Below are 24,996 nucleotides of genomic sequence, written 5' to 3' on the forward strand. Positions count from 1 at the left end.
CACGAATAAAATCCCAAGATCTAGGGAAAAATCCCAAGGAGTGTCAGCCCTGCCTGGCACACAAACTTGAAAATTATCTCAATCTCAATCACGCTACAGTTAAAAGAAAATGGCCAACTCATTTTTGGTGGATGTTTATAGTGAGCGTACAGCCGGTTTTGGTTTGTTTTTCGCTGTTAAAAGTGACAAAAATTGACGGAAAAAATGTATTATCAGAAAATTGAAAGAAAAAAGGCAAAATAGTAGAGTACTCCATCATATTTAAGATCACCACAGCAAAAAAATAAAACATTATTCAAAATTTATGACAAAAACATTTCACTACTAGGGTAACATAACTTTTTAGGGCTAATTTCAATTAAATTATCAGAATGACTTTTCCGTTTAGTATTAGGTTGTGTATAATCATTATCAACTGGCTCTAATACTATTTCTGATTCTTCGGTACAATTTTGAGCTATACCAACTGCAGCATCTAAATAACATAATATATCATTTAGAGATTGTTTTGACTTCACATTGTACATTAAGTTCTGGATTTCAATAAGTCGTTCCACAATTTTATCTTGTTGTTCACTATTATCAACTATAACTTCTTTTTTCGAGTCTAATTCTTCAGTTTTTGCTTTTCGACGTTTTGCTAAGGCGTAGTGATTTCTAATTGAGGTCTTTGTGGGGTAAAATCTTCTGTTTGTGGTGTGCGGGGGTTCGCGGTCTTTGAACAGTTCGTTTGTGACATACGATTGAAGGGCTTCTTGTATAGCTGGAATGGAACGTACACCTTCATCTACAAGTTGGTCTATTTTCTTGGTTATCGCTTTGTCTATGGTTTGGTTCATTGCAGCGGCCTATGAAAGAAAAAATAATAGATTTCTAATAGCTAAGTGAACGTTTGTTCATTACTGGGATCAGCCCTGAAACATGCAGACCAGCGATCATGGCACATTCAAATATTTATCTCAGTAAACCAGGCAAGAACATATGGCAAGGCTAAGGCAAGAAAAATCTAGGCTGTGGTGGGATTGGAACTCACGACAGGAGTCTTTCCAGGACTTGGCTCTACCAACTGAGCTACACAGGCTCAGTGGAGAATCCTCCAAAAGTCAAATCACAAGCGCCATTGCCTTTTCATATGCTACACATGTCATTTTTATAGTAAGAGTCACCAGTTCGACTATTAGTCAGTTAAGATAAAAGTAAATTCAATACTAGGATCAGCTCTAAAGAAACCATGCAGACTAGTAGTTACGGCATACTCATGTATATTAGGGATGGGCCGGGCCGAGCCAGAACCCTTGGTATCAAGCATCACTGTTTTGATGCTCGGTGCTCGGCCGAGCAGTTGCACAAACTGACCTGAGCATTGAATTTGCATATTCATACCCTGCTAACATACGAAACTAGTGTTCGAAAGGGTATCCAAGAACAAAAATCACTGTTTTATTAAATGTGTCAGATGTTGGAATAATGCACATTTCTGGTCTGTATAGCTGAACACACCACTTGTGAAGTAAGGTACTGATGATAGAAACATCATTTAACCCTTTAGAAGTCCCACAGCTCCTTCATTTTACCCCGCTCTTGCTTACCTCTCCAAGTGGATGGCCTGAATGGTCTTCGTTCGTTGGAAAGATGATTTCACAAACATGTTCTTTATGTAAAGATGGATCTTGGCTTATTAGCAGACGATGAATAAGTTTGTTTTTTCCAGTTTGTTCAAATGAATCAGAAGTTGTTATCTACAAAGCATGAAAAAGTATCGTATTTATTTTATTGCAAACTGTGGCTTATAAAGTTTCTTTGGATATGTCATTGCTAAGATTATTTTCTGTAAGTTTATGATAAAAAAAACAAAAACAATTTGAGTAGAATCAACATGTGTCCCCTTCAGGGAAGGGGACCCAGTAAAACATTTTGGGGCCCTGTGAGTTAACCGCTGGGTCAATCGGGGTCAAACTTCAGGAGGATAAAATTTGGATCAATAGCTAAGAACTGTGCCCATTTGAATAAATTTACAGCACACTTTCTTGACCAAACACGTATAACATACCTGTGTAGTACAGAAAAAACAAAACAAACAAAAACAATAAGTGTCCCCTACAGGAAAGGGGACCCATAATATTTAAAACATAGTCATTGTACTAAAGAAAGAACAACCATTACAAATGAATCATAAAAAATGTTAACCCGATGTTCTGGAAATTTCATCAAATGTTTTATTCGGATTTTTGCTTTGCAATCCATTTTCTTGCTACTTCTTTGCCGCTGCCTCTTTGCATGTGGGCTTGTGTGTTCTGAAATCTAAAAAAAATATTGTGATGATATACTGCAAAATTAAATCAATCTACTTTCACTACATTGATAACAGGACTGGAACATAGACATAGAAAAAGAAGAATGCTTAACTGGGTTAACTAGCACTGCTTTTTAAAGTGCTACAACATCCCAAGAATGCAAGCTTATAGTCAGGGTTGCCATACCGTCCTTATTTCCAAGATTTGTCTTTTTTTGAAGGGCCATGTCTTAGCAAAATATATTGTCCTTAGTTCTAAGAAATGTCCTTATTTTCAACAATTACAAGTCAAATCCCTGCTACAAGTAAAAGTAAACCTAGACCTGAGATGCATGAAGTATTTTTACAAACAATGAGTTGCTGAAACAGATTGTTTTTGGCAAAAAATATGCCATGTAAAATGTCATGGCTTGTATAAATGCAAAACGCCTGAAAATTCAGTTTTTCGGTTGTCCTTGTTTTGGGTGAAAAACATAAGTATGTCTATGTTTCAACTGATGTACAAACAAGTCACCAAATGTATCATGTAGATGAAATAATTTTATGCAGTCTGTATTTTATGACAATTTTTAATTAAAGTAAAGATGAACAGATTTTCATAATGGGATTAACCCTGAAGCGCCAATGCAGACCAGTGATCATGGCACACTCATTTATAAACCCTATGACACCAGGCCCATTGAAGGCATTATACCAAATCAAGCTAGTTAGAGGTGGAATTCAGAATTCAAACCCACTATGGTTGCATGTTTATCTTAGTTAAACAATTGCAAAACAAGGATGCTTCAGTGCTGATTACGTTATTATGTCCCAGCAGACTTGGACATGATAGAATTGTTGTTATTCAAACCTGTTCCGATGGTGTCCTTCGTTTGTCGTTGTGTGATTTGTTGTAATCTTTCCCGTGCTGACAAGCAAGCGTCTTGCTTTGTATGATAACGTATGGAGTCAGTGTTTCGTCCCATCGAATTTTCGACTGTGCAATATCTAAAAATTATTTGACTGTTTAAAAATGCAGTAACACAGTTCAGTATTTATAGAATAACTCTAAATTTAGGATGATACCAAAAGTACCAGTCCAAAACCCAGCCATAAGCCCAAATTGGGTTAAAAGTCTTTTTTTAATATACCATAAAACAGGCTGGACAATCCTTTGAAAAAATACAGAAACATTCATGCGCTTATGGCACCCATATATTTGTAAATAGTCTTTAAAGTTTTTCTTACTACTGCAAAACTAATGTATGAATTTCACAAAGAAATCATTCGATTTTCCTAACAAATCATGGGCCTGTCTAGGATTTACATTGCTCATGCAATTAAACAGAATCACCAATTAACCTGATTGCTAATAACTGGATTAAGCGTTATATTGAAGTAAAATGTATGTGATAAAAAAACGTTTGCCTTACCGAATTTCCGGTTTGTATAGAGAATAAACTTTGACATTGTAGCAATTTCAAATTCCTCAATTGCTTGGTCGGCTTCTTCTATTGAATTAATGCACTAAAAATTGTTATTAGGTTAGGGATATGAATAGGTTAAGATTTACGTGCTAAACCATCAAAACTACGTTTTTCATTAAAAAGTTTGATACCAAGTACACATAGTGGTGGGATTCAGCCAATTCGCACCGGTTCTATAGAACCGTCTCACGAAATTTATGAGATCAGCGAACCGGTTAGCATTACTGGTTACTATCAATGGACTTTTTGCAACAGAACCGGTTTCAAAATATGACTTTTGTGATAGAACCGGCTGACAAAAAAGTGGAATCCCACCACTGAGTACACATATGTAAAACAACTGCATTTAATATGTGCACACTAAAGCAGCAACATTTGATTAGTAGAGAATTGTTTAATCCTTTGAAAGAAAGCTAAAGGTTTGGTTTATTACATAAATTTAATTAAATTTTGTTTTGTTTCACGAATCGGGTCAGATTTAAAAAAAAATAGTCGCAATAAGAAAGAACGGTACTTAGCCACTGGCACTACACAAATCTCTAATACACAGTTGTTTAAAATAAACATACATACCGGTATTGTCTGTTTATTAATTGGAGAGTCATCTATTTCAACATTGTTTCCAGCCTAAAAGGCAATAGTTTAGCATTTAGTAGGGATGGGCGGTGCTTGACCGAGCAGTTGTACAAACTGATCTGAGCATTAGGTTTGCATTTTCTTACCTATTTGTACGAAACTAGTGTTCGAAAAGGCTACCCAAGAACAAAAATGACTGTTTTATTAAATGTGTCAGATGTTGAAAAATGCGCATTTCTGTACAGCTTAAAACATCGCTGGTGACATAAGAGACCTAGGAAAGCTTCAAAACTAGCAGGAATTTGGAATGGTTAGCTGTGAGATGCTCGGTGCTTGATTAAACATATCATTTGCAGTTTTGACCCATCCCTAGCATCTAGTACAGTTTGCTGGTTTAAATGTAACACAGATTTAACATAAAATCACACCCTGGTCTAAACTATAAAAAAACATTCAACATCCCAGCATCAAGTCATGCAGCTTGACAGACTTGGGTCATAATGCATTCATACATTGGAGCCAAATTATCAATATATAGTTGTCTAAAATACAAACCTGCATGGACAGTTGGATGTCAATAATTGGAAACCGAACGCAATATGCTCCTTCTTTAGGAAGTTTGGGTTTTTTCAAGGACAAATCGTGTCTGATCACTTTGCTCATTGCTGCTCTCAGATGAGGTTTATCAAGTCGCAGCTGAAATCGAAACAACAATCGTTAAAATATGAAGCTAATGGGCCTGGTGTACTATGATTTACAATAAGTATATATGTCATTATCGCTGGTCTGCATAAACGCTTCAGGGCTGATCGCAATATAAATGTATTTAATCTTAGCTGATCAATGGTGAAACTAGTGATCCCTAATTTGGACTGACATGTTCAGCATATGAGGCAGGCAACGGTGCTTGTGGTTAGACTTTTGAAGGGTTCACCATTGAGCCTGACTAGCTCAGTTGGTGAAACGCGAGTCCAGGAAAGACTCATGTTGTAGGTTCGAATCCCACGGCATGCAAAATTTTTCTTGTTTATGCCTTGCCATATGGTAATGCTTGGTGCTGTATTACGCCTTTAATAGGCCTGGCATACTATGAATTACATATGAGTGTGCCATGAACGCTGGTCTGCATGAACGCTTCAAAGCTGATCCAGGTTTTGAAATTACATGCATATTTAGTTTGTTAGGACGCATATAACTTCAAAATGGTTTATACCACAAATATATGAAAAACTTAAGTAGTTTTAGTGGCAATGGTGTAGCTGCAGTGCATCCAAAGTGGGCCCCTGTATTTTGCTTCTTAATGTGTTAACATTAGCTGCTAATCCAAACTAGGTACAAATTTGAGCTGAAATAAACGAAACATCAGTTTCTCAGTCAGTTGTTTCTTCATCAAGCTAATTCTAGTGCAGTGGTTCCCAACCTATGGGTCGCGACCAAAAGTTGGGTCGGCTGAAAATTCTGTTGGGTCACCTGTTTTTGTGACAATCTTTGACTACGTTTCGTGGCGTTTTTTCACAAGGCTTTAAAACAGGGTTCTTCAATGGGGGCGATTTCAACAATACTGATTGTATGAATATTTCAGCTTACAAGAACTGTAAAACTCAGCTAACTTTATCTTACAAGCAGATAAAGTATTTGAATAAATTGTGTTTACTGGCGATTGTTTGTGCATTTTGTGATCTCGAGAGCAATGTTAGGCATTTAATTTGCCACAGGGGACACTTATTTAGGCTATGAATAGTGACCGGTTGTACTTTTTAAATACAATGATAACGAGCTATCCCTTAAACTTGTTACACTTTTACATTTCCTAAAGGCCGAACTGCGAAGTATTTGTATCATTTAATTTGGTAAATGTAATGTAAATTGATTGGATTCTCCTCTACCGAGTAATGTCCTATTGTTTTCAACAAAAGAAAAGGTATTGTTTGCGCATAATTGTAATCTTATTTTGTCTATGATCTAACAAACTGCTTTGAATTGTTGCCCCAAAACTAATTTCAAGACAACTTGGCGTGATAATGGTTAATTCTGTTTGTGACGTCATATTGGCTGATAATGCTTTGAGCCAGCTCTAAAATTTGCGCTTGATGGAAATGTTTTGTCAAAAAAAAACGAAAACTGTTTGTTTATTTTTCTTAATTTTCCAAACTGGCGTAATAGTTTTCGAAAAACATACCTGATTTAAAGACAAAAATACATCCAGAATAATAAGAATGCGTGTCTATGGGTCGCGAGAAACCACAAAACAAAATTTTGGGAAGTATTTGGGTCGCGTCAAAAAAAGGTTGGGAACCACTGTTCTAGTGTATGTTTATTATTTGTTCTTGGCCATTTTACCTGCTTTTTTGGAAATATTTCAGTTTTGAAACAGGTCAGGGTTGCAGGTTTGTTAGTTAAGTCAACAAAATTATGATGTGACAATAGTCTGAGAGTTTCGCGACCAAGAATAATATAAGGAACACTTTCATCATTCCAGTATACTTTTTTGCTCGTTGAATCTGTAAAGTACAGGAGTTTTTTATTTGACAAAATCCTTTTTTTGTAATAAAACAATCGGCGTATTACTGAATTAAAAATAAACCATTAATATAACTCCATAACTTCTTTCTTCATATATATAGGTGTCTTTCTAAATAAATATATAAATTACATAATAGATAACTAAAAACGGTGTAATTTAGGACCTATCTGATTACCGTATTTTACGGACCATAAAGCGCACCCGATTATAAGGCGCACTATCAATAAATTGCTTTGATTAGCTTTTTGTTCATACATAAGGCGCACCGGGCTATAGAACGCAACGTATTTTAAGGAGTATGGGTTATAAAAGTTTACTTGTTACTTAATAAATGTAAGCAAGTCTCAATAGTACAATGAGCAAAAAAAATGAGTCTAGTGAATATCACAGTTGCTAGTTGCTTTTACCGTAGTTTATTGTGTAAGACGGTGGTTGATTTATATAATAATAGTATCCGTACTGGAGTGTAGGCAATAAAGCACTACTTGATCCATACATTAGGCGCACCGACTTATAAGGCGCACGATCAATTTATGAGGAAAAAAGGGATTTAAATTGCGCCTTATGGTCCGTAAATTTGCAATTGTTATAATCAAAGCAGCCATTAAACGATTAAAGTCACATAAAAAATAGTCATCTTTTATTCAAACGTTTTAACCAAACCTATTGTCACGGTCACCAATGCAAAGCCATCAAGCCAATAAATGATAACCTGCCAGAATGTCAGAAACTTGAGTAACATTGTTCTAACCCGCAAAAAATCTGACAGGTTAAGTAAAATCGATGACACTTTTTTGTCAAGACAGAAAAAACAGAAATGATGTACAAAGCAATCTATGAAAAATTTTATACCGTCCAAATCATTTAACAGGCTAAAAAAATACTCAAACAAAACAAAAATGCAATACAGTGGATTAGGCTGTCATGTGATTATTGATTAACAAGATTTGTACATACTTTAAAACCATTGTATAGCTGCACCTCCATAAAGTTACTTTATTAACATATTTTTTAATTTGATAAAAAAAACTTACCGTAACTAAAAGTGTAAAGTTTTGACAGCTTTGAGTTCAATGACTCGGCGAATTCGTCCATGTTCTGTCGTGCCTCCTCATTTGTTGGGAACCACTGTAAAAAATACAGATATATTCTTAAAAATGTATAAGGATTGTAGATCATTATAAGGATTTTATAAAGAAACTCTTGTGAATTGCATAATCTGGTTATTTTCAAATGAAAGTTTTTCTGTACATACTTTTTCAATATATGATGCATCAGTTCGAGATCGGTTGTTAGTATATCCAGATAGAGCATTTCTGCAAACACAAACAAAGTCTCAGTTAAATAGCAATTCATAGAATCACATCTCATGAATATATTGAAACACTTTCAGGTTTTATGCGACTAATTATATATACCATTACTCTTTAATATGTAACCAACACTGAACTAGATAAAAAGCATTTGGAATAAATGACTTTGCAGTCTTGGATTGTGAGGATTGCTTTAATTCATAGCAAAATAAATAGTAAACAAACTATAATGTCTCTACCAGTTAATTGTGTTCAAAATGCGAGGTAGACGATAGTGATGGGACGATACCAGGTTTTGAAGCGAGTACCGATACCGAGTACGAGTACCACATGTATATACCTTCGATACCGAGTACCGAGTACCGAGTACGATTACAGAGTACTTAAGTACAGTGTTGTACTTAGTTGTATATCACCGGCTAATTTATCTGCCATGGTCGGGGTACAGGCGTGCGCACACACACATACAGAAAAAAGTAATCTCCATACGATAGCGAAAAAACATCTGTAACCTGGCGGAACTTTTTTCCAGTTTTATGCTGTCCGAAGCAAATATTTTCATAAAGTTGCCCGTATTCTTATGGTGTAAACGGACCTTCGGTACTCGCACGTTGGTATCGAAAACTGAGACAAAAAATTTCGATACCGAGTACGAGTATCGATACCACTGAAATCGTTCGATACCATCGATACCGAGTACCGGGTACCCGTCCCATCACTAGTAGACGATTGTCTATGATGCGCTAAAACATATGAACAGAAGAAAAAACTTAGAGTTAAACTAGAAGAGTGGCTTTCTGATATACTTCCATTTTATATATTCTATACGATATTTACCAATTAACTATACACATCATTTGATCTACACATATGATTGTTTTTGTAAACAAAAACTGATGGGTCCCCACACGCGCGTTTGTGCGGATTTACAGTAAACAAATGTTGCGGTGATTTTTACATTCTTAAGGACAAATTTTTAGAAAGCATTAACCCAACAATAAAAAAAATTGTTCGTATTCTTTTTGCACTATTATTGTCATGTAATTACAAAATTAAAAAAACGTAACAAAGACTTAAATCTAATCTCTTGCTTTGACCCAGATATAGTCCTCCAAGGTCGGGTTTTGAACGCAATTTTTTTTAGAAAGCTGTAACAGTTGTGTTACAGACACTTTAAATTAAAAAGCAATTTGCTACAAGTGTATACATAACAAATTGTTTTTCATTTAACTTTGTTTCGCAAAATGAGTACCATTGACCTGTAGTAACCTCTCAGGGTGCACACGCCAAACGACTGTTTGACCTTTTGACACCGTTTTCAATAGCACGCCGTCATTCGTGTTCAACAATACTGTTAAGTCTAATTTATACATGCCTTGAGTATTGACTCCTAAATTGATTGTTAAAAAAACGCTACGTTATGAAGAAAGTTCTGAGCTGTGTTTGTAATACCGACTAGTTGACCTTAAGTAACCCGTGATCATGCGGCGGCCAACCTGACAGCGAGCATTTAAAAAAACATTTATTTGGCAAAAAAGTAAAGTTAATTTTTGCATCTTAACTTTTATTAACAAAGTTTTTCTTGACATATATAAAACCGAAGCACGCTTATTAGGCTGAAATCATGTCATAGGTGTAAAACCTTCGCCAAAACTAAAAATGTGAGTGATAACTTAATAAAACGACATAGCATTGCTGTGCAAAACAGCTGATTTCTAATCACTGAAACGATGTCTCGTAAAATGTCTGTCCGACATCAAGCTGAGCCCTCCCGCTATCGTAAACCAGTGAGTTACTCTCTTGGTACTTCTGCCTACAGTGTCTTTCTTGACCAAACGAGCGTTAGACACATTTACGTTTCGGGAGCCTGTGGGTGAATCTCTGGGTCATATGAGGTCAAAATTCACATGGACCATCTTTAGACCAATATCTGTAATGTGTGTAAAATTGAAAAAGTTTGAACCATTCTTTCTTGACCAAAACGTGGGAACAATAGCCGCGCTAAAAATTTCACGTTTTGGGGGGCTGTGGGTGAACCGAAGAATCAAACGGGGTCAAAATTCACATGGACCATGTTTAGACCAATACCTATTATGTGTGTCAATTTGAAAAAGTTTGAACCATTCTTTCTTGACCAAAACGTGGGAACAAATCCGCGCTAAAAATTTCACGTTTTGGGGGGCTGTGAGTGAACCGAGGGATCAAACGGGGTCAAAATTCACATGGACCATCTTTAGACCAATATCTGTAATATGTGTAAATTTGAAAAAGTTTGAACCATTCTTTCTTGACCAAAACGTGGGAACAAATCTGCGTTAGAAAGAAAAAAAGAAAAAAGAAAAAAAGAAAAAAAAAATATAGACAAAAACAATATGTGTCCCCTTCAGGGAAGGGGACCCATAATAAAACCCTAAAGCAAAAAAATTCACATTTTTAATAATTGTCATGAATCTTCTATTGCAAATTTGGTACTAGTGCCTGTGGTGCATCTAAAATATACACACAGAATGGCTTAGATCACTTGGAGAACCTTAGCATCACTTTAATATCGCTTGGTGCACCTTTATATCGCTTAGTGCACATTTATATCACTTGGTGCACCATTATATCGCTTAGTGCACATTTATATCACTTGGTGCATGTTTATATCACCTGATGGTGCACCTGTATAATGCTATGTGCCTTTTTACTTCACGATATAAGGGTGCACCAAGCAGTGATATATCCAATTGGTCCTGTATATTTTAGATGCACCCCTAGTGCCTATGCAATATTTTGTATTTTCCCTTGTAAACCGTGACATTTAGGTCAATAAACATACGCTTTATTGATAGTTTGGGAGGTAGGTTATGAACTTACCCAGACTGCAAACTGGGCCGATCAAACTTCAATAAAAAACACTTTGTCTAACAAATAGTTGTTGACAATTTCAAGCTCTTTGACAAAATAGAAAAAATTCCAATAAGACAAAAAATTAATTGTTACACAAATGAATGGTGTAGGGTTTAGCAGTGCAGCTGCAATGAAGCAAAACTGTTAAAGATTCTATAACTTTAACATTACATACAAATTGCGTTATTCATTACATCCACTTGAGCTGAGTTTATTCGCCAATCAAAAGAAAAACAATCTGTGCTGAAAAATTGTAATTCCGTACAAATATTTTAACAATATAAAATCTCTGCGAGAAAAACAACTCCAATTGGGAGTAGCGGTATCCGTAATTCAGTACCAAAACACCAGTCGGCAGAGTATGGCAGTTGCACGCGCCATTTTGTTTTGAAATAAAAAATTGTAAATTTTTGGAAACACGCAGAAATTTTGCACCAAAGGCATTCATTGTTCTGTTATTAAACTCTATCGCTTGCTTTGCGCCTGCTGAAATTGGTCTGGCACGCGAATTTACGGGCCATGCACACGCGAACGCTGGACATATAGATCCTGCACGCGCGAGATCTTGTGGGGAACTACCATGTTCTGCAGACTGGCCAAAACAAATTAATGACATGTTTTGCAATTAAAACATTGATACATATATATATATATATATATATATATATTACTTTAAGCATGTTAAGAAAAACGAGAAACAAATATTTAAAGGTATTTGGAAAAACAAAACATTTGCAGTTCATATAATTAAAAAAAAAAATTAAAAAGTTGTCAGTGATCAAATTTATTATTGCCATTTGTAAAAAACAAATTACTGACATGTTTTGCAATTAAAACATTAATACAAAAATATATATTACTTCCAGCATGTTAAGAAATCCATGTAAGACACAAATATCTGATGGTATTTGTAAAAACAAAACATTTGCAGTTCGTAAAAATTAAAAATTGAAAAGTTGTCAGTTACCTTTCATCACCGTCGAATTCACATTTTGGTAAAAATCCATGAATTGGGCTGTGACATACGACCTGCACTTCGCAAATTTCAGGTCCAATTTCGCACATTTCGAAAGAAAATACACCAGCAACCCCCTAAACTTTTTTTTGACCAAATTGGAAAACGGACATGCCTGCGACAGGAGAATACGGAACGACGGAAATACTGGAAACCGGATCTAAAAGACGGAATTGAGTTTGGATAAGATTATTTCGCTTGGTGAAAGGAAATATAGCTCCTACCCTAGGCGCCGAGTTTTACAAAAATGCAAGGTGGCGGACATAAAATATGACGTCACTTTATGTGACGTCACTAATGCGTGCAACTGTACAAGAACTCAAATTCAAAGCCAAAAAACTTTCCTAGAATGCAACGTTCGTCACAATCAGAAAAAAGATGTTTCAAATAATGTTTAGTCGGCAATTTTAACACGTTGCTGTAACGTTTATCATTGGCTTAGCAACTTTAAAAAATGATTCGTCAAATTTAACCATTTATTACAACACATTTGCACTGTACACAACAATGGCCCAACTTTCACTGGCAGACAATTGTGTGTTTGACGTCATAAACAAGGCATTAATCAAAATTGTTTCCAGTTTTGAGGCACGTTTTGTTGCTGTATTGCCAGCACGCTTGTTTAAAAGCTAAATTGTTCAAAATTTTCTTCCGATTTGACGATGTTTCGTACATTACAGCAACAAACTAACCAAAATATCCACGGTGGTCGCCACCTTGCTTTAAAAACCCAAGGTGGCGGCGCCACTCCGCCTACGGCTCCTACCATAATATCAAGCCTGAAATTATGTTAAAACGGTATGGAACACAAAATAGTGAACTGAACCATCCGCAAAAAGTGATTTCAACCGGCAACTCAAGAAAACACGCAAACATTGGTGGTATACAACAGGATAGTTGTGGTTGATTATAATTTTAGTTCTGTGCGGTTTACGGTTGCATCAGCCATATTTGCCGGCCTGCCAATGAATTACTGACTTTTTGTCTTGAGTGAAAAACGATAGTGTTATCAAAATAATATTAATAAGACGTGATTTTAGGTATGGTAGTTTGAAAGATTTTGCGGTACCTCACTAATTTGTGTTGGTAAAAGATTCGGTTTCGGTTTTAAGCACTTTTGGATATATATGGATGCCGTAAAAAAGTGGAAAGAAGCAAACTTAAATAGAGCTGAACAAATAGGACATCGCATTAACATAACGGCTGCAGCCGTCGTTGCCCTGCCAAGCCTTCCGAGGATGCAGTTTCTGAAGCGTTTTCAGAACAGACGAACTTCAGCAGCAAGGGACAGAATCAACTACTGCACCTAATACTGTTCACCATTGACAATGTAGTTACCAAGTATGATGGAAAGTATTACACACGAACCGAGGGAATATTAACCGGAGACAACCATTCGGTATCTTTAGCTAATGTAGCCCTTCACTACATTATAAAGAGCGCAAAAGGCATATTACAGCAAGCACTAATTTTTAAAAGGTTCATTGATGATCTGATTTGGGTTGCAAGCGGACCTGCTTCAAATAAACAGATACAGGCGGCACTGACTACAGGACTGGAGATATACAATCTTAAACTGACGTTTCGCAGCCTCTGCACTGCAAAGAAAGATGATCAAGTGGAATTTCTGGACGTGCTGCATGTATGTTTTCCCCAAAATCCTTTCGGTTTTATTTTGACTGATTTTGTTAAGCCAACTGCAATCAATCGCCTTTTTTTACACGGAACATCACACCACCCACTCAGCATATTTAAGTCCATTGTTGTTGGGGAGGCAAGGCGATTGAGGAGACTTAACGAAAATGATGAGCTCTATAATACCAGCCTGGAAAGACTGCAGCAGAAATGTTTGCGATCGCATTTTCCGAAAAATCTAGTAACGCACAACTGCCAAAACCTGGACCTGAGACAGCACAACGGCAACAGAGTCAAAAAAGCCAAAAAAGAACAACACCACAAGACTTGTCTGGCCAACGGCTTTTCCTAAGTCGCTACAGATTTCAGGAAAAGAACCTGCAACTCAATGTTTGCGTGGTTTACAAACGGCCAGCTACACTGGGAGGATTACTAACAAACTACAGGCGCATTGCGTGTGAAGAGCGTAATTCAAGCACAGCAGGAAGATCCCATCCATGTCAACACTGTGGCCTTTGTGGGCATTACGGCAACTATAAATCAATGGTGCCCAATACTACCACAATTAATACACCCGCTGGAGAAATGCGTCTCAAACAAACCCTTTGTTGCCGCGACTACGGTATTTATGTGGCTAAATGCATAAAATGCAATGCATGTTATGTTGGCCAAACAAAGAACCCATTTGCTGTACGGTGGCGCGGACACAGAGCGGTGTGGAAAACTTTCAATTTCCAGGAAAAAATGACAAAGCAGCTTTATTACGGCATTACGCCAGCAACCACACTGATATTTTAAAACAGAAACCTGACATCGCTACATGTTTCTGCATTACCTTTGTTGAAAGACCTAATAAAGAAAATTTAGACTTGTGCGAGGCCAAATGGCAAAAAATATTGGACGCTAAAATAAATATTCAAGAAATGGTCCTGCCTCGAATACGTTAGGACCTCCATCGGCACCCACCACCGTTGGTTTATCCCTGCATACGCGTGCCTGCCCCACTTTTCTTATCTGTATTTTCATTTTTTTTCTACCTTGATTCAGTGCCCGGAGTTTTCGCTTGTTCTGTTTGTGTTTGAGGTTGTGGTTCAGACAGCGTTGACAGTTTGAAACAGTAAAATCTTGTTTTAGTGTTTTACTGCTTTTATTTATTTTAGCGTGTTTGTTTTAGCAATCATTTTTATATCGTATTGTATTTCGGTTACAGGAACTGATGATGCCACGTAGGCGAAATATATATTCCTTCATTTAAAACCGACTGATTCTGTTTAACCAAGGATTTATAGTCTATTGGTTTTAGTGTATTAAAGTTAAAAAGGCAAACAGTGATCGTCAGTTCAAGACATGCTGTTAATGGTTTTGATCTATTACTAAAGTTATCATTTTGATAACAATAAAACAGGTTTGTTTTGTTTCTTGTTTGTTTAACAAAATAAAAATTAATCTCATAGTTACAACATTTTGTACAGTGAGCGTCAAAAAGTTCGACGATACTGGGATGTTATGTGCCCTAAAGTCAAAAACATCTTGATTGTTGCGTGTCAAACATATAAACATACACATTAGAACTATGCAAGGATGTAAAATATAGTATACATCTTTTGTCAAGGCATAACAAACATTATTTTCAAAAAGCCCAATCATACATTTTTGCGACAAATTTAGGTAAATTGTCAAAAGCTTTACGAAATCAACCAAATATAATAGCGACCGAAATTTTCGGTTGCTACATATAGTGCTGAGAAGCACTACGGTACTGCAGCCTATGGTATTTTTCCTAACTGTAGTGTCAGTGCAACAGATAGGCTTGAAAGGTGGCAATATAATTTAACCCACACGAATAAAATTGCTTAACACCGGGACATATATGATTATTAATACATTTTACAGAGCCTGCGACGATACCCTATTGATCCGGTTTGAGTCATCTGCATTGTGTTACGGAACTGCGGTGGTTTCGGCCGGTAATCCCTAAGTAGGCCGCAGTGTGTTCTGATGAATATGAGGAAACCCGCTTGACACAAACCTAGCGTATCGGCTTGAGATGCAGCATTGTGTAGTTAATACTGATGGAAAAAAAATTAGGACTAATTAAGTTGTAACCGTAAACAATTCAAAGGTTTGCTCAACAAAATGATATAAATTTGATTCGCAGTATAAAGCAAAGTGTCATAATAATTTCGTTAGAGCTACTAACACAAGAACACACAACAGAAAATAGCGATAAATTGCGTAAAGAGTGCAGTTATTTAAATTAACAGTAAAACTGGAATAGGCTTGGGGACTAAATTTAACGTGAGGAGCTAAGCTTTTAGCTTGATTTTGTTATAAGTAGTGTAAAAGCATTGAGCCAATCAAGCCAATTTTGTTATTATTATTACAAAACTTTACCCCAACCCTAATAGCCTTTACCGTCAGCATTTTTACACAAATTGCATGTTATTTATTTGCGAATGCTCGTTGTATTTATAGTAAATTTCTCTGGTGTGGGTTCTTGTACAGATTTTTGGATAATTTCTTTTATTGATTTGTATTGTATATTTATAGTTGTAGTTAAACATATACTGCAATTTTTCATCTTTTGAAAACAACAAAAATGACAGGCCGACTTCTAAGAATTGTGTTTTTCTTCTGTTCGCTAAGCATTGTATATGGAGGTAAGTGAAATTTGTTTTGTTTTTTTTGCTTTAAAGGTTTTACAAAAAACCTCTTGTACAGAAATAACTCAACAGCGGTAAAAGCAAACACAAACACGATATAGATGTGCATTAAGTTGAATTTATTTCGCTCTGTAAAAGAAAACGTATATAAGGCCTCGCAATTGCATCATAAAACAGAGCATAACCTGCGACCGCAAAAACAAATTTAAGCGACCGTGAATTTTGGCATGAAAATGTATATACAGCAGGTTTGTTTGGACCTCTTTTCCAAGATACTTGTCTTTAAATATTGGCATAAAATGATCCAGTCTGGCTGCAAATTAAAAATCGCAACTCCGCTTGTCAAAACTAGCCCAAATACTACGAGGTAATTCAAAACAAGCCCAAACCAAGCCAAATTTTACTGTTAACCATTAATATAAACCCGCAACTTGACGTCATAAACCAGCCCGATTGGGCGGTAAAACCGCCAGATTGGCAACACTGCTAAGACACCAAGTATAGACATACGCGTTTGTAGGCACATTATGTGCAAGTAACGCGTAACAAACACGCAAAACAAATATTCAAGACATAGACAGTTAATTATACTCGGCAAATAGTTCGATTGAATATTTAAATATCCTTAGTGCAATGTCCAAATCGTGACTTGTGCCAATCAGAACAGACATTTGTAATAACACTTTTTTCACGCTATAATCTTTAAACAAAAAATATTGAAGCGCTCGATCGCTGCATTTTCGGTGTTTAATCTGTCCAGTGTTTCCAAAAACTTTTTTCTCGCGTTACATCGTCAAACTACAATTTTGTTCGCGTCGCACTGTGTAGTATAGTTACTATAATTAATAAAAAAAAACGTTTGGTAACAAAAGAAAATTATGTTTTTGCGTTGTATGCACAACTTGCTTTAAAATTTCTTACACGACAATTTTCACGTAGTTTTGCTCCAACCCAGTGGAATGTTAAAACTGATTAAAACGCTGTAAATACATCGAGCCAATAAATGATAAGCTGCAGGCAGAGCCAGTTTTCTCTGTGCTGTATGTCCAGTTGTGACATAGCCCAGAATAGGTGGGGCATGCCTTTTACGCCTGTCACTCCCAACAAACTGGTGTGCCGTTAGATGGCTACCAATGCGGCCTATATCTCCCGTCACCAGCTGCACCGAAGAGATCTTATAGGTCGAAACAGTGCGCACTGTCTCTAGTGTTCCCGTCTAGCAAAAATAAAAATAAAACAAACAAACTACAGAACCTGTTTTTTTAGTTGTAGCTTCGCCTTGCGACCTTGCTGTCGTGAACGAGGATGAGTTTGATGGAGTAATCCCATCGTCGTGTACCTTCTTTCTCCGACAATTTACTACAAGCCAAGGATCTCCAAGAATGGTCGCTCATATCCCGGTGGGAAGATTGGCTGCAAACAACTTCTGTGAGGTATCAATTTTCGTCGTTGGTGTCACTGACGTTTAAACTATTTCCCCTACATCAGGGATCGGCAACCTTTTTTGCACTGCGGACCGGTTTGAAACTGAAATTTTTATCACGGACCGGTCTTTAAAAATCATAAATGTTCAGCATTGAAAACTAATTACAGTTATTACAACTTTGATTCAATGTAAAACCTCGAGCAAATTTTATGCGGCCCGGTAACGAATCTCTTACGGACTGGGACTGGGCCGCGGCCCGATGGTTGCCAACCACTGCCCTATAGGGCATGTATACATAGCCCAACAACATGCACTGACTTAAAAACTGCCGTTTTTATTCATATACCAAGTAAACAATACATATTCCCTGCAGACAGTCCACGCTGTTTAAAATCAGTTGAGTATATTTCGCTTGGTCAAATAAAACGTAGTGACATTATTCCACGAAAACAATCACCAAGCCGGAAATAACTGCGCAATGTTAAAACGTTATGGAGCGCAAAACAGTGAGGGCAAATTGGTGGATCAGACCTAAACGCGCTGCAGCTACACCGTCATTACAAGGCATTAAGTGACCCATTTAGATTGTAAACGGGCCTGAAATTGAAGTCCTAACCCGACCCGAACCCTAAAGTACCAGTCCGAAACCCGGCCCGAACTCGAATCGTTTTTAAGAAGCCCATTAGGTCCGAAAGTTTGATTGACGGGTCAAAACATTAATGCCTCGGGACCAAGACAATAAACACAACTACAAATCGTCTTGAACAAGGCGTTTTAGAGCTGTTTGACATTAGGTCAGGTCTAGCAACTGGCTACTTAGCTAGTTAATTTAAAAAATATATACTGACACAACACGGCCCGAACCCGAACCCGGCCCGAAAAGTCCGGTCCGACTTAGTGCAGCTGTTGACAAGACACAGACCGTTGACTCAAGTATGTCTTATTTTGAACCTTAACCTAACTTTATTTTTTAATCCAGATTTACGAAGGCACCGACGATACATGAACATTAGCCGGTACATTACGGGGTAGTGTTAGCAGTACGTCATTTCCAGTTGTTATCAACGGACCGTCTGCCTATATCAACTGTGAAACTGATTTTACTGGGATCGATGTACCATTGAAAATCCAACCCGGTAAGCAAGATTTCATTTTGTTACCGAAAAGTCTGTAGGTATATATTGTTCATTCATAAGTGGGATCAGCTCTGCGCTTGATGTGTAGATTAGTAGGTAGAACGCGATTCCCGGAATAGTTCCTGTTGTGGGTTCGAATTCCACCGCAGGCTGGATTCTTTTAGCCCACCCCTTGCCATTTTGCCACATGTGAATGCTTGGTGACCGGCTGGTTCGGAACAACACTTCTGTTGGGACTGGCGTACTATGATCCAAATTTGAGTGTACTGTGATCGCTGGTATGCATCAACGTTTAAGGCTGATCCCAATAATGAATGTGTGTTCATCTTAACTGATTACTGGTCGACCAGGCGATCCCATACTGCGAAGCTGACATGTGCAGCATACGAGGCAGACAATGGTGCTTGTGATTCGACTTTTGACGGGCTCACCATTGAGCCTGTGTACAAAGGAATGTTTGGTGGCCGACTACTTCAGTATGTAAACGTCCCGTGCCGTGATTGCTGGTCTACATGAACGCTTTAGTGCAGAGTCCAGTACTTAACACAGCAAATTCATTATAGCTAGACATTATATTATGTATTGCAGCTATGGAGTGCGGTGAAGTTGTAACAGGACCGATGTACAATTTACAATCTCCCAACTTTCCCAGTAACTATCCTGCCTGGTTGGGTTGTGTTTGGAACTTTCAGCTTCCAACCAGAACTTCTTTGGTTTTCGATTTTTCGGCTTTTTCTACACAGTCCAGCGTGGATATTCTCTACGTAAGACAGCCGTTATGATTTTAATCACATTAAATTGGATCAAAAATTTGGAAAACAAAACTTATCAAACACGCTTAATTTGCAACCAAGTATATTTTTTACACAACAGTCATTTAACACTTCAGTAGTTTTGATTAGATTTTAAGTAGGGCCTAAACACACCTTTTTGTCCGATCAATATTCAGTTCAAGGACGAAGAAGGTGATGTAATTCCAATTTCCGGCGACGTTGGTGCATTTCCATTGACAGTTAACGCAACAACTCTCACTGTTATGTTCGTCAGCAATTTTCAGACCGAGGCAATGGGCTTTAATGCGACAGTAAATCTACAAGGTGGGTACAGACAACCAGGGCTACGACCGCTGGCTTAATGGTTCGAATATTTTAGTGATGACAATTAATGAGTGCGACCTTCAGACTGTGAACGAGGATGAGTTCGATGAAGTAATCCTTTCGTCATGTACCTACTTTATCCGACAATTTACTAAAATAAACAGCTATCTACCAGAACAATTACCAGATTGCAATTGTGTGTTTTTTTCGATAATAAATTATTGTGGAAAGAAAATCAATTGATAAACATCTATTTAAACCACTTAGAGGCGAGATTATCAGGTTAATATAAAAAAAATCGGCAGAATAATGGGTCAAAACGGTAAAAATTCATCGGAAAATTGTTTGCCTAAACTGCTTTGTTTAGCGCCTTCCACATTCGACCTAAATTCAAAAAACTAGACGGATTGCCCTTTTTCTCTCTGCCTAAACGTGACATTTAAAAAAAAAAAAGTTAGAATGTGATTAACTGTTATCGTGTTGCTTTTTAGGAATGCCTCAAGCAGTGGAATGCAGAGAAAAAGATTTGACCATCACGTGAGTTTGTTGTGTCGTTAGCTTTTAAAAATAGAGATAATTATCATATTTTTCAAATGTAAAAATATTCCGGATTCTCTGCAAGTGCACGTTGTTAACATCAGTTCCAATTTGCAGAAGTTCAAAAGTAGAAACATTCAAAGTTGTTAACAAACATGCTAAACTACACTTTACCGGCTAAAATAACGTTACTGGGGCGCGTATACACGGCAAGAAAATCATGTTTGGTAACATGAAACAGATAAAATGTTTCTCTTGAAACTACATGTTACTGCAGCGCAAAATGTGACGTCATATTTTGTAACTATCGTGGAATGATCGAGTTGAGTATATATCGCTGGATGAAAAAATGCATGGCGACACAATTGCACTAACACAATCAATCAGCCGGAAACAGCTGCGCAGTGTTAAAGCGTCATAGATTTCAAAACAATGCAGGGCACAATTGATGGATGGGCGCTAAACGCAGTGCAGCTATACCGTGGCTACATAATGTTCAAATAGAGTAGCGATACACTCATCTTTTCCACATGGTACACATTTACAGTAATAGCAGCGCCACCTCAAGTTTAGCCATTGTTTTCACTCTTATTTTTAGTCGTGTGGTTGTACAGAAGGTTTACTATGCATTAAGCATTTGTAGATGTGTTGAATTTAATTAATCTACAACTGGCAAACACCTGATCTTTTTAGAGTCACAGCTGATGAACAGATGACATTAGATTATGAACTTGGTGACACACTTTACATAGCATTAAACCGGGAAACTCCCCTTTTTCAACTCAATGACAGCTGCAAGGTCACGGGGTCAGATCCGATGTTCGTGTTTGACATTGGCCAATGCGAAGCCTTCTACAAGGTGACAAGCAAAGTATCAGTTGTTTAAATATATTATGTAACCAGAATCAAAGTAAATATGAATTGAAAGTGTGTATCGTCCGCAGTTTTTAAAACGTTAATAACTGTATTCTTTAAAGTTGCGGGTGGTTGTTGTAAATTTTTGATTGTCATATACGGAAACAGCTTCTAAACTTGTCTATTTTACAGAATGACAACGGAATGTTAACGGTGTCCTTCCTGATCTGGAGATACCTAGCTCCAACCTCTGTCGTGATTCAACGCGACGTTCAAAATAAGCTCAATGTGACTTGTCTGTTTGACTCGGAACTACTTCTCTCGTCATCCAACGTTCAACCAAAAGCCGGGTGAGAAACTGGAGCACAAAGCACACAGTATGCCGAATAATAACATGACACATGTCATTCGGTGTGGGAGCCCATGCCACATGCCACATGTGTCACATACCACAAAGCACACAACATGCGAAATATAAACATGTCAAATGTCATTTAATGCGGATAAACATGTCACACACACGTAGTGTCTTTGAAGCACATTGGCGAGGAAAATTTAGTTTGATTTTCAACGCTAGTCAGAAAACTCGGAACAGATAAACGGCAAAGACATAGGCCTACCATATTTCCATCCCTAAAATGGAGGACACATTGTTGAACAGAACATGAAAAACCGTTTGAGTCCCACCAAAAATTAAACGCTTAAGAAATTAGACGGTATAGAATAGTTTGGATAAAGTTTAACGTTTATCACACCACAACACTAAAATAATCTTGTATTTTCAAAAAATGGAATATGTATAAAGGCATAATTGTCACATATGTATTTGGTAAATCAGACATTCCTTAAAAAGGAGGACATTTGGGCCCTTTTTCTTGTCCTCGGAGGACAACTTGGTTTTTGTTACAAAGGAGGACATGTCCTCCAAAAAGAGGACGTATGGTAGGCCTACAAAGACATCAATTTGACATGACAAAATTCTTAGAAATATATCCATTCATTTTTTAACTGTTGTAACTTGTCACAGATCCGTTGACATTTTAGATCAAGATACCTTGACGGCGAAAGTACCAATATCTAATACATGTAAACTATTTGTAGATCCGCTGAAATTTCAACTGAAAATACAGGAATCTTCGATGTCGCTTTAAATCTCTTCACCAACGAACATTTCAACGAGAGCTTGCCTGGGGAAGTCACTGTGCCTAACTACATTTTTGCTGAAGTGAGACTAAATGAAATTTCTCCAAGCAATGATGACTATATTGTTCAGGTGCGTTGAATACAAAAAGATTCTTGTGGAACAAAGAATTATCGATTAGAGCTTCCAGAACATTTTTGAAAATGTCAAAGTTGTGCCTCACCTGATGTTTATAAAACGGGCTTCGTAATTTGGTTTTGATCTCGCCAATTATCCATTTACGCAGAATAGATTGTAATTACAACTTTTATGCACAGCTTGAAGAATGTTGGGCCACACGCGTTGAAAACTCCAGTGGTTTGCCGAACTACCCGGTTGTACAAAGCGGGTAAGCTTTGCTTGTATACTCTCATTGGATTACCGATTTGATTATTTATTTCTTATCTTTCGTTCCCTATTTGACTGTGCGTAACTCGTGTCAAAATATTAGATGCGATGCGCCACCCAGTGAAGGCGAGGCTGCCGACGCAAAAATGTTGATGCGAAATTACGAATCCAACTTTGCAACATTCAAGGTGATGAGCTTTGTGTGGACAAACTTTACCGACGGAGAACAATTTATCTACATCCACTGCGATGTGACCATCTGTCAAAACTCAACTGGACAATGCCCTGGACAGGTGATTTGAGTTATGCATATTTCGCTTAAAAAACAATATGGTTAAGTTTACCAAGTATGAACGTTTTGCTGTCGTAAAATTAAATAAATATTTTTTAATGAAATTGACGCAAAATACTAAACCTGGTCTAAATTCCGCAAATGAACAACAAAAATCACACGATAACTTAAAAATATCACGATAACTTTTTCACAGACATGTGGAGGTGTAGGACGACGATCTGTTGACAACAATGGACGAAGCCAACGACTTTCTGCAGGACCAGTTCACATCTTACAAACTACCAAGTATTTGCTTGTGCAAGGTACCAATATAATGAATTACATTCTTTTAGCTTGTGCAGCGAAATGTAGCATCACTTAATACACGTAAATGTATCTGAGTGAATTATCTGCTCTTTTAACTTTATCTCCATAATCACTTCAGTTGTTTGAAAAGTAGACGGTTATTGTTTTGCTCTAAATCCAATTCTACTTTCAGTATCCGTTGTGGTATTTAGATACAAACGCGTTGTTGTCTGAAACTCTATGTTTGGCTCTCTATTGCATGGAGATACATCGTTGGCCTCAAACCCATAAGAACTTCATTTTTTCTTGTTCATGTTTACCTCTATTTAACTTACTCCTTATCTGATGGGATCTCTTAAAATATTTGATTCGTTATAACCCCTCTTGTTGGTCTGGTACTGTGATGTATGATTAGTCCTAGTTTTGGCCACAGAAAACGTTAAAAGGCTGGTTCTGGTCGTCGATATGCTCTCTATCTTTATACCGTGTTAAACATCTAAATTTTCTCGCAGACACTGCAGGAGACATAGATGAAGTAAATGAAGCATCTGACAACATCTTTCTACTTGTGATGTTTGTTCTTCTGGCTGCTGTAATTATCGGAGCTGGGTACTTCGTATGGCTAAAATTGGCACAAGATCCAAAGGGGAAACAAATTCGTCTGTAGATGAATTGTCATGTATTTTAAAAATCGTATTGTGTACCTTTTTAAAAAATGCCTAACACGTATGAATGTTGGTTTTAACACCTTCTGTAAGAAAAAGACTTTGCATCGTTTGTTTACAATTTGAAAGTTAATGTTTGAAAAAAATTGGTAAATTGTATAACACGTTTTCGACAATGAATGCTTTAATTAATTGCTTTGTGTTCAGAAAATTACTTTGTTGAAGTATTTCATTGTGTCTGTAATTTTAATGCAATATAGTCAAGCTTAATTCACTTTGAGTCTGTTGATTATGTTTAGAGTATTTGAGCAATTTGAACAGATTAAATTGAATTTTAATTCAACTATCTTTCTATTTAACTATCATGGTGTGAGATTTGAATTCTCTTTCCCAGAGTAGTATGCGGTCAGGAAATTAAGCCTGAACTTGAAAAAAAATCCTCAGTCCAATATTCTGTTCAAATAAAACCTGAATTAGACCAGAAAGGTTTACCAAAGTACCATTAAGACACGATAGTAGTCGATTTAAAAGTCTGTCCAAGTCTAGCCTGCTTTATTTTCACTTAGGTCTAAACTTGAACCCTTTTATTTATTGTTTGCAAAATTAATCTATAACACAAACAATATAAACGACATAAAACCGTTCACATTACAGATTATTTCCTTAGCTCTTTTTGTTCTCTTAATACTAATCTTCTTTTCGGTTTGAAATCATAGTTGATTCAGAATATGAACATAAAAAGTTACAATTTTTTTCGAGATTGACAATTTAAGATATGTGAAATAAAACCTGGTC

General features: G+C 36.9%; 2 protein-coding genes across 2 annotated transcripts; one reads left to right on the forward strand and one right to left on the reverse strand.

Moving 5' to 3' along the window:
* Positions 1–192: 192 nt before the first annotated feature.
* LOC145217344 (uncharacterized) lies at positions 193–12,247 on the reverse strand. Its single transcript, XM_080084597.1, has 11 exons — positions 12,032–12,247; positions 8,115–8,175; positions 7,894–7,987; positions 6,676–6,836; positions 4,891–5,031; positions 4,333–4,386; positions 3,706–3,799; positions 3,144–3,280; positions 2,188–2,301; positions 1,590–1,739; positions 193–848 (listed from the first exon to the last, which is right to left on the reverse strand). The coding sequence occupies exons 1-11, from the start codon at positions 12,127–12,129 to the stop codon at positions 303–305; spliced, it is 1,650 nt and encodes a 549-aa protein (XP_079940723.1). The 5' UTR covers positions 12,130–12,247; the 3' UTR covers positions 193–302.
* Positions 12,248–16,234: 3,987 nt separating this feature from the next.
* LOC145218663 (zona pellucida sperm-binding protein 2-like) lies at positions 16,235–24,475 on the forward strand. Its single transcript, XM_080086067.1, has 13 exons — positions 16,235–16,374; positions 17,644–17,810; positions 18,783–18,939; positions 19,528–19,703; positions 19,889–20,036; positions 20,528–20,573; positions 21,267–21,432; positions 21,621–21,778; positions 22,530–22,701; positions 22,887–22,957; positions 23,060–23,249; positions 23,445–23,553; positions 24,049–24,475. Exons 4-13 carry the CDS (start codon positions 19,530–19,532, stop codon positions 24,201–24,203), a joined length of 1,389 nt encoding a protein of 462 aa, XP_079942193.1. The 5' UTR covers positions 16,235–16,374; positions 17,644–17,810; positions 18,783–18,939; positions 19,528–19,529; the 3' UTR covers positions 24,204–24,475.
* Positions 24,476–24,996: the final 521 nt, after the last annotated feature.

The sequence above is a fragment of the Phallusia mammillata genome, chromosome 3 (assembly GCF_965637545.1).
Source record: "Phallusia mammillata chromosome 3, kaPhaMamm4.hap1.1, whole genome shotgun sequence".
In the NCBI taxonomy this organism is placed as follows: domain Eukaryota; kingdom Metazoa; phylum Chordata; class Ascidiacea; order Phlebobranchia; family Ascidiidae; genus Phallusia; species Phallusia mammillata.

What these genes read in the sequence shown, in the direction of transcription:
- LOC145217344 (XM_080084597.1), bottom strand. Translation starts at nt 12,129, where the DNA reads ATGTGCGAAATTGGACCTGAAATTTGCGAAGTGCAGGTCGTATGTCAC. An exon ending in ACTTTACACTTTTAGTTACG is followed by an intron (nt 6,837 to 7,893) that starts GTAAGTTTTTTT and finishes TGTACTTTACAG; the next exon opens with ATTCAACGAGCAAAAAAGTA. An exon ending in CTATACAAACCGGAAATTCG is followed by an intron (nt 3,281 to 3,705) that starts GTAAGGCAAACG and finishes AATAATTTTTAG; the next exon opens with ATATTGCACAGTCGAAAATT.
- LOC145218663 (XM_080086067.1), top strand. Translation starts at nt 19,530, where the DNA reads ATGGAGTGCGGTGAAGTTGTAACAGGACCGATGTACAATTTACAATCT. An exon ending in TGCGACAGTAAATCTACAAG is followed by an intron (nt 20,037 to 20,527) that starts GTGGGTACAGAC and finishes GTTGCTTTTTAG; the next exon opens with GAATGCCTCAAGCAGTGGAA. An exon ending in TACCCGGTTGTACAAAGCGG is followed by an intron (nt 22,958 to 23,059) that starts GTAAGCTTTGCT and finishes TCAAAATATTAG; the next exon opens with ATGCGATGCGCCACCCAGTG.